The 16062-nt window shown below is 37.6% G+C and overlaps 1 protein-coding gene across 6 annotated transcripts in view; it reads right to left on the reverse strand.

The window, feature by feature from the left end:
* abcc8 (ATP-binding cassette, sub-family C (CFTR/MRP), member 8) overlaps positions 1 to 16062 on the reverse strand; it is a 50528-nt gene that overhangs the window by 15864 nt on the left and 18602 nt on the right. For 4 of the 6 annotated variants that reach the window (XM_065956683.1, XM_065956682.1, XM_020641452.3 and 1 more), the window contains exons 9-20: positions 15830 to 15985; positions 12317 to 12451; positions 11046 to 11208; positions 10374 to 10414; positions 9786 to 9931; positions 8009 to 8123; positions 7642 to 7818; positions 6041 to 6113; positions 5820 to 5925; positions 1902 to 1934; positions 609 to 647; positions 219 to 317 (exon numbers count right to left, since the gene is read on the reverse strand). In XM_065956683.1, the coding sequence (XP_065812755.1) occupies positions 219 to 317; positions 609 to 647; positions 1902 to 1934; positions 5820 to 5925; positions 6041 to 6113; positions 7642 to 7818; positions 8009 to 8123; positions 9786 to 9931; positions 10374 to 10414; positions 11046 to 11208; positions 12317 to 12451; positions 15830 to 15985 (1283 nt within the window). The remainder of the gene's footprint in view (positions 1 to 218; positions 318 to 608; positions 648 to 1901; positions 1935 to 5819; positions 5926 to 6040; positions 6114 to 7641; positions 7819 to 8008; positions 8124 to 9785; positions 9932 to 10373; positions 10415 to 11045; positions 11209 to 12316; positions 12452 to 15829; positions 15986 to 16062) is intronic. The other 2 variants (XM_065956685.1, XM_020641460.3) reach the window with 1 other exon arrangement.

Below are 16062 nucleotides of genomic sequence, written 5' to 3' on the forward strand. Positions count from 1 at the left end.
ACTTAGTTTGTGTTGTAACATTTTTTTTAGGAATTTTATTTAACCTCTTGGTGATTTGAGGCTTTAGTTTGAGATCCTGTTGAAGTGAATACTCAGAGTTGTTTCTTTTTTTCTCTTGGATGCTCCCCCATTTGAGTGATCGAGGGCCATGAAGAAACTCAGTCTCAACAGATATCACCATGGTACAATCAGCAGAGTACAGTGTGAGGAGGTCTTACCTGGGTTTTATCATGGGCATCTCAAAGGTGATATTCTCCACCATCGTCGCATTCAGCAGCCAGGGCTTCTGGGAAGCGTAGGCCACAGCGCCTCTCTTCCTAACAGAGGGCATACAACACATGCAGTAGTGAAAAAATTGGCAAACAAATAGAGCAGTCCATAAAGTCCTGCTCCAGGTATCACTAAAGACTGAGGTGTGTTTGTCAAGTCAATATGATGCTGTTGGTCAGAGGTACATAAGTGGGCAGAGGGAATATCTTGTTCTCTATTATCTTCAGTGGAATTGTAGATCATCATGACAATTGCTGTTCTGCTTGGTTGATAATAATAATGTGGCAGTGTCTCCATGGAGACCACCCGGTGTGTATCACACTGTTATCAGAGCTCACCTGATGTCTCCATCACCTTCTGTATCTCTGTCTGTGGGGCTGCAAAGAAAATAAGAAAACATTAGCTTACAAAAAACCTTCAAAATAACATTAATTCACAAACTCTTCTTAATGTCGGCTATTACTGTAAGTGACTGCTCTGCTAACCAATCACAAACAGGCCAGACACTGCCCTACATGAACAAATCTATCAATAGCTCTGATCATAACTCAGATGATCTGATCCTTAGGCTGAGAGTAAGGCGTCACTACGAGAAGTAAAGGAGAAAAGAGAGAGGTTTCTCACAAAAGGTTTTAACATTGAATCACCTTCATGGCTGTCTGATATTTAGGTAAATCACCAAGAAAAAATAATAGGCTGGGGATCTTTTCATAAATGACATCCTACGGCTTTTCTCAACCACCCCCTGCTGTTCTTAGGGTGTAGAGGTTACTGACTGGGTCTGCCACAGGGAAAGAACAATGCTACAAAGATGGTCCACTTAGAGTGCATCTTAAGGGTCTTCTCTCAGTGTTACTGAGTGCTGAGTACTGAGTGCTTTGTTAAATGCAGGATATGTATTAATGTGGAAAAAATATATAATTCCATATAATTGTGGAATTTGAAATAAAGAGTATAGCCTACTAGCCTCAAGGTGAAGGAAAATTAATTCACATAGATAATGGTTTCTCCATCTCAACACCCTGTACCCTCATATCTATTTATTAGCACTTTTATTGTGAGAAAACTAAAGAAACCACAACTCTTTCTTTACTCTCCAAAGGATAATTCATGTAAAACATTAAGTTTCATTGAAATGATTATAGGACATTGTGTGGTGAGGTGAGACATACACAAACAATGTATTATGCTCCCAATAAATACATTGAGCTAAATATGTCACCTTCTTTCAGAAACTGGAGCATCAGTGACAGACAGCAGCCGTCAAATGATAGTTTGATACAACGTTACCTGATGCTTGGTGATATGGAGGCCCTGTGTGTGTATGTTTCTGTAAGATACCTCTGAGAATTATTTAAGCATGTGATAATTATTAACTGCCAACAGAGCTTTATTTATACGAGGGATTTTCAGTGTTTTCTTTGGTTTAAGTTTAACTGCTGAGTCATATTTCAATCTTCTTTTCAAAATACACTACAACAGCATGTTTGTAATGTGAAATTACTTAAAATAATCTGAAAGTTTTGGTGCTTTGAGGCATGTCTTTTTTCTTCATTGAAGTTTGAATTTATTCTTTAATCTATCATTTAAATTTATGTTTCGGTTTCTCCGTCTTTACTCTGAACACTTACCTTTCATCTCCCTCGGACTCCAGGTTTGGCAGGCTGAAAAAAAAAGACATATTAGGTTAAGTGCATCAAACTATTCTGCAATATGTCAAATTAAAGTTTAAATTCATGTATCCATATTTTGAATAATTGAAAGCCTCAAACAGACCTTTTTTTATCACAAACATAAATATAGTTTAGTTTAGAGTTTATGTTTGAGTTTTGAGAGTTTTAGAGTTGCAACTCTAAAATTCATGTTTGAGGCTTTGCTCATGCTCAGTAGAGGCAGAAGTGTATTTTTAGGTTGGAAAGACTGACTGCTCTCAGTGTCGTCCTGAGAAGGTGACTCTGATCACATGTGGGTACAGCCAGAGAGCCAGGGCTCATTTACACCAGTTTACTGAAGCCATTAAACCCAGCCATCACAGCAGAGAGCAGCTGTTAGGAGGTGAACTGGTGACCGTAACTCAAGAAGCTCCCACTGTGACTGAGTGTGTAAAGTAAGAAGTCAAAAGTCTCAGCAAGTCTATTTATGAGGTGTTAAGCTCAAATTAGAACTTAAAACACAAAAGCAAAATGATTTCTTTAAAATTGTAATAAAAAGACATTCTTGTATGTAAGGTTTGATTTTACTCAGTATTCTCCTTCAGAGAAAGACATTTTCACCCAATGACACTTGAACGACACAGAGGCCTGAATGGACTGCTGGTTGTCTTCCTCCCGTGGTTATATATAAAGTGTAATCAGGTTGAAGCTGCTGGCTGAAGAGTTTATCTCAGACTGAACCACCATGGGCTACTACACATTAATTAAAATGTAGGCAAGGTCATATTGGAATGGAAGTTGTAAAAAACTGTTTCTACCAGCAGCAGGAACCTCAAGTACAACAACAAAGCTCGGAGAGGACCACTCTACAGCTTCTTTTCTTCTTCATTTAATCAACTTAAACGTGCTTGACTAAAACCTTTAATTAAGTTGGAAAGAAATGGAGCATGTTCACGCCTGATAATGACTGATGATGCTTCACCTTTAGTCAACAAACATTTATTTAATTTACAACATAAACACGGGTGCAAGAATCTGACAAATGTGTATTTTCAATTGAACAGAAAAAGACATGACAATAGATGATGAAAATTCTCTACCAAAAAAGTCTCAGCCACAAAATGTCAGGGTGAAATTATATTTGTAGTAAATAAGTTAAAACAACAGCTAACATATGAGTCAGCAATTACTAACAGTTCCTGACTAACAGTGTTATACGATATGATGGGAAAGGCTTACAATTGTAGCTACGATCATTTTTACAAGGATTGAGCTGAATGCTAACATTGGAAAAAAGCTAATGTTAGCATTAAGCCTACTTTACCTTACCATAGCTCATATCAGTTTGATAGCAATGACATCAATTTCTCACATTGTGGTTAGATACCAACTTTAGCTGTTCTCTGGTAGTTAATTTAACCATAATGTCTGAACTCAATTACTGCCTGGCCCCTATTTGGCCCCACTTCATTGTCTATGACTGTTTGGATCATGACGAAAAGAGAAACAATTATTTCATCGTTCTATATTTATACATACTATATTTGTTGTGACTTGGGACACAGCAGTTTGGCATTATAACAGCATTTGAGATTCCCACCCTGAATAGGATGTTATAAGAAAATGGCAACTGTGTGATGGAGGTGAATTCTGTTAAAGGGTATCTATACTCGCTTGTCTTGTTAATGTCAATGATTTCAACTCTGCCATATAACCATTATTGTTTACAGTAAGACTGGCAACTTGAGACATAAGAATTAGGTTGGAGTGACGTAATGTCTCTGTCCTCAAGTCTGCAGCACTGATATGCAGATGTCTGTTTATAGAGTTGAATAAAAAGCTATACCATTGTCATACGATAGTCACTTTGTTCCAAATCAGGGGCACTTTTGAATCCAGACCCATCTGCAAGAGCAAATGTTTACGAGAGCTCCTGAATTTTTCTGAAGACTTAATGTAATTCTCTGTTTGGAAGCAGAGGTCACATGATGTCACCAAAGGTTAAAAATTAACTTTTTAATGTTTAAGATGACTAAGATAAGAGCTACTTCATCAAAATGGAGACCTAATGACGAAGTAAAACAAACACACAGCAGTGTAAACTCAGGCAAAGGACATCCTTCTGTCCACTGATGTGTAACAGCTTATTCTCAAAGCCACCAATTACCAACAGACATGTCAACAAGCTTGTCTTTTTAAATCTGACAAGCACTCTGATAAGGCATGTTAATTGCTCCCACCAGAAAAACGCTGCCCTTTTCTTTCTGTTCTTTCCTTTATTATAGCAGTGTTTTTTATCTGCTGGGTTCTGTTCTGAGGTCAGCGGTCACAGATACTGTTCAGAATTGTTTGTGGTCTGAACATCAAAAAGCAGACACACAAACTCAAGCTGGAAAAGTTTAAACTCATCTGAATGTGTCTGAATATCTCAGGAGATCAATGACTCAATGACAGCACACTTTAGTGAGAGGGTTCTGCACCTGGCACGGTGCACAGCCCAATCTATTATCTGAGGAGTAACTGTGTGAGGGTGTTTGTTTGAGTGTTTGAGTAGAGAGCACATCGAGTAGAGGGCAACATAACTTTGTCAAAAACAAGGACCAATACTGTTGTGGCAGAAGAGATATTGTGACATGAAGGTCATTCCAAGAATGCGCCAGGTGGGACATCAGGATTCAGTTTCAGCTGAGCTTTTTCAAATGTACTCTGATTTCTTGATCCACACTCTATTTTTGCTGAAACTTATAATTGTATATTTGCCAGACTTTTTGCAGCAGGATCAGAAAGACTCCAGAGGTTAATAAAACAAATGAAAACAGACAATAAGTGCAAGCAAAGAGCCCTAGCTCTTGTTTTCTGCTGTCTTAAAACCCAAACACAAGCCCATTAGAGCAAACAAACTACCTAGTGCAGCAATCCATATAAATAATCAGTACAATTTGTGCTAAACCATTCACACATAACATCCAACAAAGCACAACTATGACATTAATATTCAAGAGACACTAATTAATTGAAATCTAATTGAATGAGCATTTTGGTGTTGTTCTGTACTAAAATAGTGTCTTATTATATTCATTCAGTGCAGAGGATTCCGTTCAATAGGTAGTAATAAGATCATATCCTTCTTCTACTATAAAAAAAATGGGGAAGCTACCACTGATTTAACTATTTTGAGTGTTAAACCCTTTCCTATTAATTTTGGCCTCATCCTACGGCCTCTTCAGAGGACAAAAAAATAGAAACTCTTTTCTTTGCCTTGTTATAAGAAACTGAGATTCAGTTAGTATGAGCAAGGCGTTGTGGAGGAGTCATCTGAAATGTTGGTTGGTGGCCCGCAACAAGAACAACTGTGATGGGATGTTCCCCCATCTATGTGACTCATTTTGGGTCAGTGGTGTATTAAAGGACCCTCCATACTGTATATGCCATAAAAATAAAAGCTGCAATCTCAGCTCTATTTCATTGATCTACTAATTCAATTATGATGTATGGTCCTGTCAGAGCGAGAGGTCTGAGTTTGATGCTTATTACCTCACCCTGTCAGGGATGTAGAATTAATGGCTGAAACATAAACAAGAGCACCCAACCGTCTCTGACAGACTAATTACCAGGGAGGTTTTATAGATGAGTTTTGACCAGAGGGGCCAGTTTCTACTCAAGTTAACCTTTCCCCTCTGGATTGTATTGCATTTTAAGAATGCTATACTGTATGTGTATACTGTGATGTTGAGGAAATCTTCCATGTTGGAAGGAAACCCCTCAATCGTGAAGCACTAATTGAATCTAAAAATGTTTCACTAACAGTACGTCTCTCTGGATGTTGAGACGAGTAGTATCTAATCCATTCATAATTAAACACTGATTAAATTAGAGAACAGTTAATTTCATACTAACCTGTTCCAGCTGACGGTTCCTGATACTCTCTGCATCTCTCCCAGCGCTGCCAGTAACAGAGACGACTTCCCACAACCCACCTGCCCCACGATCATGGTCATCTTACCTGAGAGGTTTCACCAGAGAGAGAGAGACAACGACACAGTATGATATGAGGTAGGAAACTCAATAGAAAGAAAACGGAAGAGGTGAGATTGTACATTAGACTGTTTGCTGCTCACCAAAAGGAATCTTTATGTCTACATTAGAAAGTGTTGCTGGTCCGTCCGTCCAAGTGAAATAACCGCTAGTTATCTGAAGAGAAAATTTTAATTCATCCAGAGATTCAAAACAGATGAAGTCAGTCAGTAAACATGTCATCTATGTATAATAAGCAGAGTGGCAGTGAGGCAATATGAAGTAAATGTGATTACATTTTTAATCACTTTATGCAGGGGAAGGAGGAAACGTGCTGCTTTTCATCTGCAGCCAAGATAAATGACTCACAGATTTAATTGATCAAACAAATCACAGCTGAAAGAAATTCTACAGAGCTGGAGATATCATTTTTTTCATTTCATTGAAATCCAATCACCAACATCCTCAATATTAACAACAAATGTTAATAGTGTCCCTCGTAGGCAAATAAATGCAATTTTGAAAACTCCAGTGTGCAGACGAGCCTTCAAATTCATCTTCAGTGTTTTGTTATAGTGATCACTGGTCTCTATTACATTCTGTACCGTGTTCATGCAGTGATGTGATTAATTAAGGATTAATTTTAAACAGTCACAGCTTGGTGCACATTACAGCATAAAGATGCTGTCAAATAAAAGTTAAACCATGGTCCAAATATTGTCAAATAAAAACTTGTTTCTTATACGTATTATATGTTCAGGATTATGCAGATATCACATGCCTTAAGACCTCATCTCTCTCGTGTCAAGACTTTGGTTTGTGGACTCAATAACACTACACACATTCACCATTGCAATCACCACTAATTTATAGAGTGCATATTCTTTTATTAAGGTGGTTTCCCTTTGTTTTCAATAATAATTGTTTACATATCTTTAGGTCTTTAAAAGAGTCACACAACCAATCAAGGTTGAAGTCACCGAATATAATCATTTCATTGTGCACATATTGAGAAAGAAGGTCATTACCGGAATAGCAGTGTTATCTAAAACTGATGATTTGTTAGCAAGACCTGTATTGGGTACAGTCAAAAGTCATCTCATTGTTATACTTAATCAACATCATACGTATACATGATTACTAGAGGAAGACTTTTTCTTATTACTGTCCTGCAGTTGATACATCGTTCACTTAAACAGTTCGGTGGTTGGAGAATGTTGCTCTATATACAGAGGCTACAGTCCTCAATGCAGCATCCCAGGTTCTTAGCCCCCTACTGCTTGCATCTCACTCTCTCTCTGCCTCTCGTTCTCTCTCATTGTCTCCTTTATTTCTCTCCTCCCTCAATGTTTCTTCTATCTCTTTCTGTCATGTTTATGAAGGTCAAAATGGACAATTTATATATGTATCATATTTGAAAATGTATGTTTTTTCTTATAAGAGTTCTGACACTGTGGTGATGGCTTTATATTTTTTTCCTCAATATTCTTGAGTTTTCTAAAGATAATGCATCTTAAGAGGCTTTGAGCGATCAATATCTTTTTAAATGCAGCGACAGCACAGCACAACACAAACAACTTATTCGATGATTTTTGTCTCTCGTAAACTCAGTCATGCATCTAGAAAAAATCTGACATTTAATGATAATTTTTCAACTAATCCAGGCAAATTAAACTACATCTAGTGACAAAAGTATCCCTCTCACCTTGATACAGGTGTCTTGGTCCACGTCCTGGTGGAGCCCATTGCCCTCATGTTCCCCCTGTGAGCTGTAGTTAGTCCAGTCATCCTTCGGGGGGCGCTTCCGGTTCACCACCTTCAGGGGCTGGAGGTGTTGGAATAAAGAGGAGGAGGAGGACGAAGGGAAATGTTTAGAGGATGACTGGAGGAGGGTTGTGTAACATCAGGCACAGAGGACAGAGGAGTGAGTGGTGATATTAACCGAAGACAAGGACCAGGAGGAGAAAGACAACAACATTCAGAGCAGAGTCAGACAGCCTGGACAAACCGGCAGTAGAAACCGTAGGAACGAAACAATGTCCTGCTTTTCAAGGAGAAAACACTAAACTCACCACAGCCTGATATTTATTTTGGTTGTGATTGCTGGATCCAGAGGTTAATGTCGCTCTGGGCTCCTGTTCATCTCCAATCTCGTCACTTGAGAAAAACTCGCTGAGCTTCTGAACACTGCAGATTAAAAACAAAAACATCAAGCCACTTAAAATGAAAAATACAATGAAATGTGTATAACCTATGAATTCATACACTGACAAATCCTCTGATCACTGAATGAACATCGAGCTTCAAATAGAGTTGCAGAATATGAGCTTACATTTTTCAAGAGATAATAGCTTCATGTTGACCGTTCAGTAAAAGGAAGTGATGTAAACCAATGCTTCCCCTATACAGCTAACTAAATCTAAAAACAAAATGTCCAAAAGTTGGGAAATGTTCTCAACTGGGATAAATTCCCTTCAGTTTACTTATTTATGTCTCTACATGTGTCATGAATAAAGACATTAAACCAGTAGTAGAGAAGTACAGATAACAACCCTGTGTGTAAATATGCTGCAACAGTGACATCAGCATGAGTAAGTGGATCATCGCAAGAGCATCATGAAATGAAAAACATTAAAGGGTTTCAGTCTGCAGAAAGAATGGAAAAAAAGTGGCGCAATGACTCTGCGTTTACAGTTTTGTTAGATTATTCTCTTTTGTAACAAAAAAACCTTTAGTGAGGATAAACTGATGTGCTGAATCCACACTGTGAGAGTTGTTTTCTCGTGGTGTCTGACAAAGTGTGTCAGACCAGTCAGTCCAAAAATAGACACCTCAGAGGATCACAGGCAGCTTCTGCATGCACAAAAGAAAGCCTCTCTTGTTAAAATAAGGTGCTTATATCAGCACAGCTGTAAACACTGGCCCCCTTCAAACCATGTGTGAAATATGTGTGATGTTGTTATCCTGCAGCAGTTTCATCACCTCCGCCCTGTGTGAACTTTTTTTAAGAGGTGAAGCCAGAGATGATTGGATTTAAACTGACAAGACCTAACAACCCTTAGATTGTTAAAGAGAAGACTTCTGCTTCATGGACTTTATGACAAATGCATAAAACAACATTAGAATCAGTCAAGTGAATTCATTGACACTAGATTAGGATTTATTTTTTCTCAAGTTAACCACTAACATATTTTGAACTTTAATATTGAAGTTAAAATGAAATGCCAACAGTATGTTGTGTTTGTGAAAATCTGTCTATTAAATCTAATGCATGTAGCATAACTTGGTGCTTGTATTTTAACGCACATTTTAAGATTTGAAGTTAAAGATTAAAGATTGAAGAGTATGAAGACATTGTTTGCAGTAGTAAGTTTAATAAACTATCCAATTTCAGAAGCAAAGCAGGATTGGAAATGTATGATTTCTGCAGCACTAGAAGTGCAGTGGTCGAGCTCTGAAACTCTGCAGAAGAATAATCACAACAGAGATCTTGTAAAAGTCATTGTGAACTGGTCAATTAAATAGGCAGTGTTTATGTCAGAGACACGAGTACAAATACAACAGGGAAATAGAAATGTTGTTACTTGAACAAATGTTGATCAAACAATCCAGCAGTTGATCCATCTACTGCAGGAAAAGGTCAAGTGTTTCATCTGCTTTAGTTGTTTTTCACCCTTACGCTGACTGCAGTGTTTCTGTGTTTCAGTTAATCTCCTCATCAAGAAACATTTACAGACAAACCTATGTTTGCTAGTTTAACAATAGAGTAAGAAACCATTAATAAAAAATCAGCATACAGATAATAAATCAGTGATCCATTCTGAAATAGTTTTTTGTTTTGTTTCTTACCTAACTAGAGCCTTGACAGTGGAGCGCACCACACTGGAGAGCAGGAAGAGGGGGGTGACCAGGATGTGGAAGAGGGACAGAGAGGCAAAGGCCACAGCTGGGGATAGATCAGCGTCATCTGAGATATACACGTGAACCACAAACGTCTGCAAGAAGAGAGGAAAGAACAGGGTGGCTGTGTTACTCTGGAGAGCATGGATTTAGATCCTGTGAATGAAGAACTTGTGACTGGCAGATAATAACTCATGATTTATTCAGGGCATTTAAGGAAACACACGTCATTCTCTAGCTGTCAGCAAAAAAAATTATTTTATACAGCAGTCTGTCGTTTAAAATGGTCTCTCTCCATGGTATCCGTCTGCAACGCTCAGGTCTACATCCATGAAGGACTTCTAAAAAATAAAGGCAGAATTTAGTGTGGTACTGCCAGAGGTCCATCCACTTTGTTCTCTGTGAAATCTCAATAAAATGTGATAGTCAGAAAGCCAGGCCCTGTCTTTGCTTTTTTTTTACCCATGGGTCTGTACAGGACATAAAGATTCATTTACACTTTGGTGACTTAAAGGTAGAGCAAGAGTTTAAACTCACCGTCAAAACTGCTGCAATGGGAATAGCTGCATTCATGAAAACTGGAAATAGAAAAGGAAAAGAGAGAACAGAGAAGGATATTAAAGCGCTTTTCAGATTTAAACCAGTGAGTTTTTTTTGTTTCTCTTTGATTGGATGATTACTTGATAAAATTAAACATCTTTTTTGTTCCATTTAAAATGTTGTTTTAACTTAAGGCACTTTGCAAAATCTATAAAACAAAGTTATAAATTAATTGTTTGGGTGGGCTGATGAAGATGTAATCACAACATCCTGTGTTTGAGTCTTTTGAAGAAATTGGTTGTCATCCTCTGCTCTTTGCCCATTTTCTGAAGTGACTTCTCACTATCTCTTGTGGTGTTAGCTTAAATTGCCATGAAATGAACTGGCTTCTGTGGAATCAATCTTGATGTGTGCTATGTTCATGTCATTTTCATTTCTATTACTCAAGGAAGGAAACTATGATTGTCCACTATTCTTAAAGCTGAAATGGTTGATGTTAGATTGAATATTGGTCTTTTGCATTGACTGGAGCCATGAAGGCTACAGCCATTATTTATCTTAGAGAATGCAGTATAAACCTTTTGACTCCCCGTGAATGTTAACGGAAGAAAAACATGAAGTTTAAATGTCAGGGAGAGTTGAGTGTGTGCAGAGGAAACAGCTCCTTACTGGATAAAGATGAGTAGAGCGCAAATGCCTGCAGGCTGGTGAGCTCTTTGCCCCTCATCTCCTCTACACTGTCACAGAAGATGTTCTCCCAGGCATACAGCTTCAGCAGCTTGATGCCCCGTAGCAGCTCATTGGTCTTCTTTAAGCGTTCACTGGAGTATTCCTAAAAGTAGAGCATGGGACTTTGATTACAAGACAACAGACAACTACAGCGCATCAAGGACAGATAAACTCTAAGAGGTGCAGCCATAGGATGACACAAAAGCTATCATCACCTTTACATAAAGTATTATCTTTTCTTGGGACTTGTTTAACTGAATATAGAGCCTGTATTATAAAGGCCTGTATGTGTGTGTGTGTCTGAGCGAGAGAGAAGCCTGAAATGACTCAGTTAAGTTAAGAAGCTCAGAGCACTTTCACATGGAAAACACTGTTTACATTTTATGGTGACATATAAATAGATTCTTTCTAACCAGGAACTGCATAGGTAAAAACTGTGATGTGCTAAAATAGGTTTCAGACTCTTGGCTTCTGTCAGCAAAGCCAAGAGTCTGAAGCAAAGCCGGCAGATCATGGGCTGTGATACTGAATGCTGTTAACCGGACAAATTGAGGTTTTGACCTCAAGAAATTGCTCGAGAAAAAGTCAACAGATCACTTGAGTGCACACACATATTGAATGTCATGGTATCCATCTAATAAAAATCTCACTCTGAAAATCAAGTGCAACATTTCATTTGTCAGTACAGGGAAAAAAGCTTTTTTCTCTAGAGAACATCAATATGTGTAATGTGTCTAAATTGTGTACCTATGGATTGACCAGAGCAAAAGACATTGCCGTCCATAGGGGTTTGGTAAATTCAGCGTACAGGGTACCCACTCACAGAAAAATGACTCTTACCAGAGTCTGCATTCTAATTATTTCTTTCTTATATATTGCCAAAAAGTGTACTTTCCTCAGTGCGTAGAAAAAAGTTCAACATGGATTAAAAATGTAAAATTAAAATTAAAAACTTTTGCACTCTTTGCTCTTCTGCACAGTTTTCTGTCTATGCACTGCAATGTTTGAGGAAGAGAAGTATACAATCAAGACCCTCTGGCACTTCTTCCTTACTCAATTTGCTATAACAAGCCACCACTGACACCACAGTTGTAGGGCAGTATCTTTGAAGTTATAATTAAATCGTTGTGAACAACATCTATAAAGGGGTAGCATGCACCAGGCACAAAAAATATTATATCTCTTTAAAAAAGGTCAGTAACAATAATCACCAGGGTGCTCTTTTGTGTTTGGGACAGCTTGGTGGCCACAAAGTATTGTACAGGAGCTAACACAGCGATGATGGTCGCTCCAATCAAGGCACTGATTCCCAGGAGGTAGTAGAGCATGATCACTCCCACAATTATCTGAAAGTCAAAGAAAGTCAGAGAGAAAGGAAGATATTATTGTAATGGAGACAAATGTGAAACATTTCCAAAGAGGCAGTCTTCAGTTACACAGAACTCCCACAGACAAGAGTAAAACTGAATATTCAAAGCACATCAGTTTGTGGAAAGCAGAGACCTTGAGCAAGGTGGGGGAGCATACTGTACATGCAAATATATACAATGTAGGTATGAAAAGCTTAAAATGCTCATCTCTGATATCTGTTATGAAGAGAGGGGGCCTTTGAATGCAAGAAAAAGCCTTTGAAGATACCTACATTTTTCGCTGGATTCACTCATTGACATTCATACACACACGCAGCATAGTCCTACAAGGTACTGAAATTGAAATAGACGATACTCCACTTGAGCATTTTTAAGTAAAATAATGAAGCTCATTTTTCTCCTTCTAATACAGGGTCTCTCTTTCTTTCACCACATCTTTACAATAGACATGAGTCATGCTTCCACATATCACTGGCTCCTTTCCAGACCTCCCACCATCTTTGGCATCTTACTGATATCCCCCTGACACACACAACCAGATGGCGATGGATGTGACATTTCACACTCTGTCACACTGTCTCCTTCATCTGTCAAAGGATAATGTGTGCCACCGGGGACAAGATGGGTGATGGGTAAAACAATTCCTTTGTAATAACTCAATAAAAAGAAACTTCTTCAAACATTTCCTGCCTCTAATATGTGTTTTTTCTGTTAATGTATCCTGGCAAATCGATGGTGATTTAGAGCTTCACGTACCCTTCAACATGGAGTGTTTCATCTTCTCCCATCAAACAAACCTGATTTAAGTGTGTTGTTAAAAGCTTCAAGCAACAAACAGCAGAATTCAGTACCGCTGTTCTCTCTGTTTTGGCACACATATGGTGTTTTGTCAGTAATCACTACTGATTCCTAACAGAGTTTTTCCCTGAATACTCTGATACTGACCTTTAAGAGGTTTATCCCTGTAGACAGTTTTTACTCTATATCAAACGCTAGTTTAGTCTAAGGCCATGCTAGCTGCTGTATTTAATCAGACTGTTGTTTTGCCTGTAAAGTGTCAGGATATTTAATTTGAATCGTTGGACTTGGTAAGCATTCACAAACGTCTAAGAGAAATTGGTCGTTCAAAACCTTATTAGATCATTTCTCAGGACTGTGTGGTTGCAAGGCAAGTCAAAGCAAGATAATTAACAGAGCACCATTTATACATCGAGCCACTCAAAGTGCTTTACACAATAAAGATAACAGAGCATTAAGATCATCATTAAGCAACAATAAGACATAATACAAAATAATGTATTAAATAAAGTCATTTTTATCACCTTTAAACCATTAGCTGCAAACAAAACTCCTGCTTAAGTCTTTTTCTCCTGAGGTCGCTTTCTAACACACAAAATATCAGAAACACCTTTTCAAGCCAAATCATCAGTTGCACTTGTTAGCGTGTTTAAGCTAGTACTATTTCATTTAAATTAATCAACAATACTGCCAAATATAGATCACTCTATGAAACACAATACATCTTTAGTGCCAAAAATAGAACTCAACTCCCACCATCAATATTAGAGCAAAAATTACAATAGGTTCACAGGGCCTTTAAATTTAACAGTGCGCTAACTAACATGTTAATAATACTTATATGTTTAGCAAAGAAAAATTGTGATGCACACATCTTTAGCATAGCATATCATCAGGCTAAAATGATCTAACACTGAAGCTGATGTGAATGTTTTTAATTAAACATTAGTCACATACCAAAGTGTTCCCTTTTAGTTATACAGTTTAAGGTGCTAACAAAAGGTTTTGAGTCAACTTAAGTATCTTGATATAATTTACAGGTTAAGTAAAAAACTTTAGTCTTCTGGTGTTTTTTATAAACATTGAGGGTATCACCAATCTTTCTACAGTTAAGATCCTGAAGAGAGAGATTATTCATATTCATTATTATCCAAACATAGCTCTTAAGATTTTTGAGTCTGGAATATAAATCTGGCACAAAAAAATAAGGAAATTTGTGTTTGGTAGATTATTTCTTTGTTGTAACAATGCTTCTCGGCAATAACTCTTATACCGTTGGAAAGTCTGTTTATTTCCCTTTAAAATGGCGGCATATTTGTAAGGAACACACATTTGTGGGATGAGCAGCAGAGCTCCGTATGTGGGGAAAAATTTGCTAAATGTGGAGACATTTTATAAACTATATATAATAAATAAATACAACGTTTTCCGTATATTACATGAATGAAGGCCTAGAATTTGTCCTTTGTATTTATTGTCTCTGATGTTTTTGGCATATAAAATCAAGTTAAAAAAAACAGGAGAGGTCTTTTTGCTTCAAGCGATAAAATGTCACTTTTCTAAAACATAAAATGAAGTGCCAACACAGTCCATAAACCAAAAGAAAGTATATTAGGCAAAATTGATGACCAACTGATATAGAGGCAAGGATAGAGGCCAGAGGGAAGACAGAAAGAGCGTGTTAATATGACAAGTGGATCTCTTGAGTAAAGCAGCAAAAATAAGAGAATGGCCTGGCTTAATATTTCTAATTTACCAATGTGTTTTTCCCCTCACTCGTGGACACGGTAATAAATAATATTGATTATACAGTGCTGTATGTCATGAATTAAATGGTCCAATTATAGAACAGTATCACAAAACAGGAAGGTCACAGGCTTGAAATCGAGTGTGTGTGAATCTTTCTACATCCCACAGAGGTTATAACACCTGGAGCTCTACTTCAGCCTTCACATCTCTGTTATTAGTCATAGCATGATAAAAATGCAGCGAAACAGAAAAAAGGAAACAGAGACTCATACTATAGATTTCATTAAAACCTAGTTTATAATTTAATATATAGTTGTGTGTTAGTTAGGGGATAATGGAGTCTCTGCATAGCCTATGCAATTAGGTCCTGGAGGTGCTGTGTTTTAGTTAGCATACTGTAGATAACACAGGAGGACTGCAACAACTTTAATGGACCCCGGGGGCTAATTGTGTTTTCTCCAGTGAGTAACTAGTGCCAGCTTTTTGAGTGTGAAAAATATACAAATATAAATATAGTATAAGGCAAATAAACTGTTTTTCATTTCAGTAATTAACAATGTCTTCTTCACTACTTACTGCCCAATAACATATAAAGTAAAATAATTTAGAGGAAATAAAAAAAACAATGTAGCTTGACTCTGTATGATAAATTCAGGTAATGTTGCGGTGCTGCTAACATGGAATTAAATCAGAGCCTGAACTATAAATTGTATCATCAACAAATAGGTATCAATGGTGGGACTCTTTCCTTGCATTAACCATAAATCTGGTTTCAAGTTTTATACAGGAGACAGACATGTTTCTTACCTGCACTGGCATGGCCCACAGGTTAGGACAGAGGAAGAAGAACCACATGAGCTGGTTGGTATCTATGGCAACTAGGTTGCATATCTGAGCAACGGTCAACTCGCCCATGGACATGTTTGAGGTGCACAAACGCATGATCTTGTTGTAGATTTTTGTCTAAAGAGAGAGGACAAACACATTCAAACAGCGATACCTCATTAAACTCTGATGTCTTGCAGAGTCACGTGTGTCGT

The sequence above is a fragment of the Labrus bergylta genome, chromosome 7 (assembly GCF_963930695.1).
Source record: "Labrus bergylta chromosome 7, fLabBer1.1, whole genome shotgun sequence".
Taxonomy (NCBI): Eukaryota; Metazoa; Chordata; class Actinopteri; order Labriformes; family Labridae; genus Labrus; species Labrus bergylta.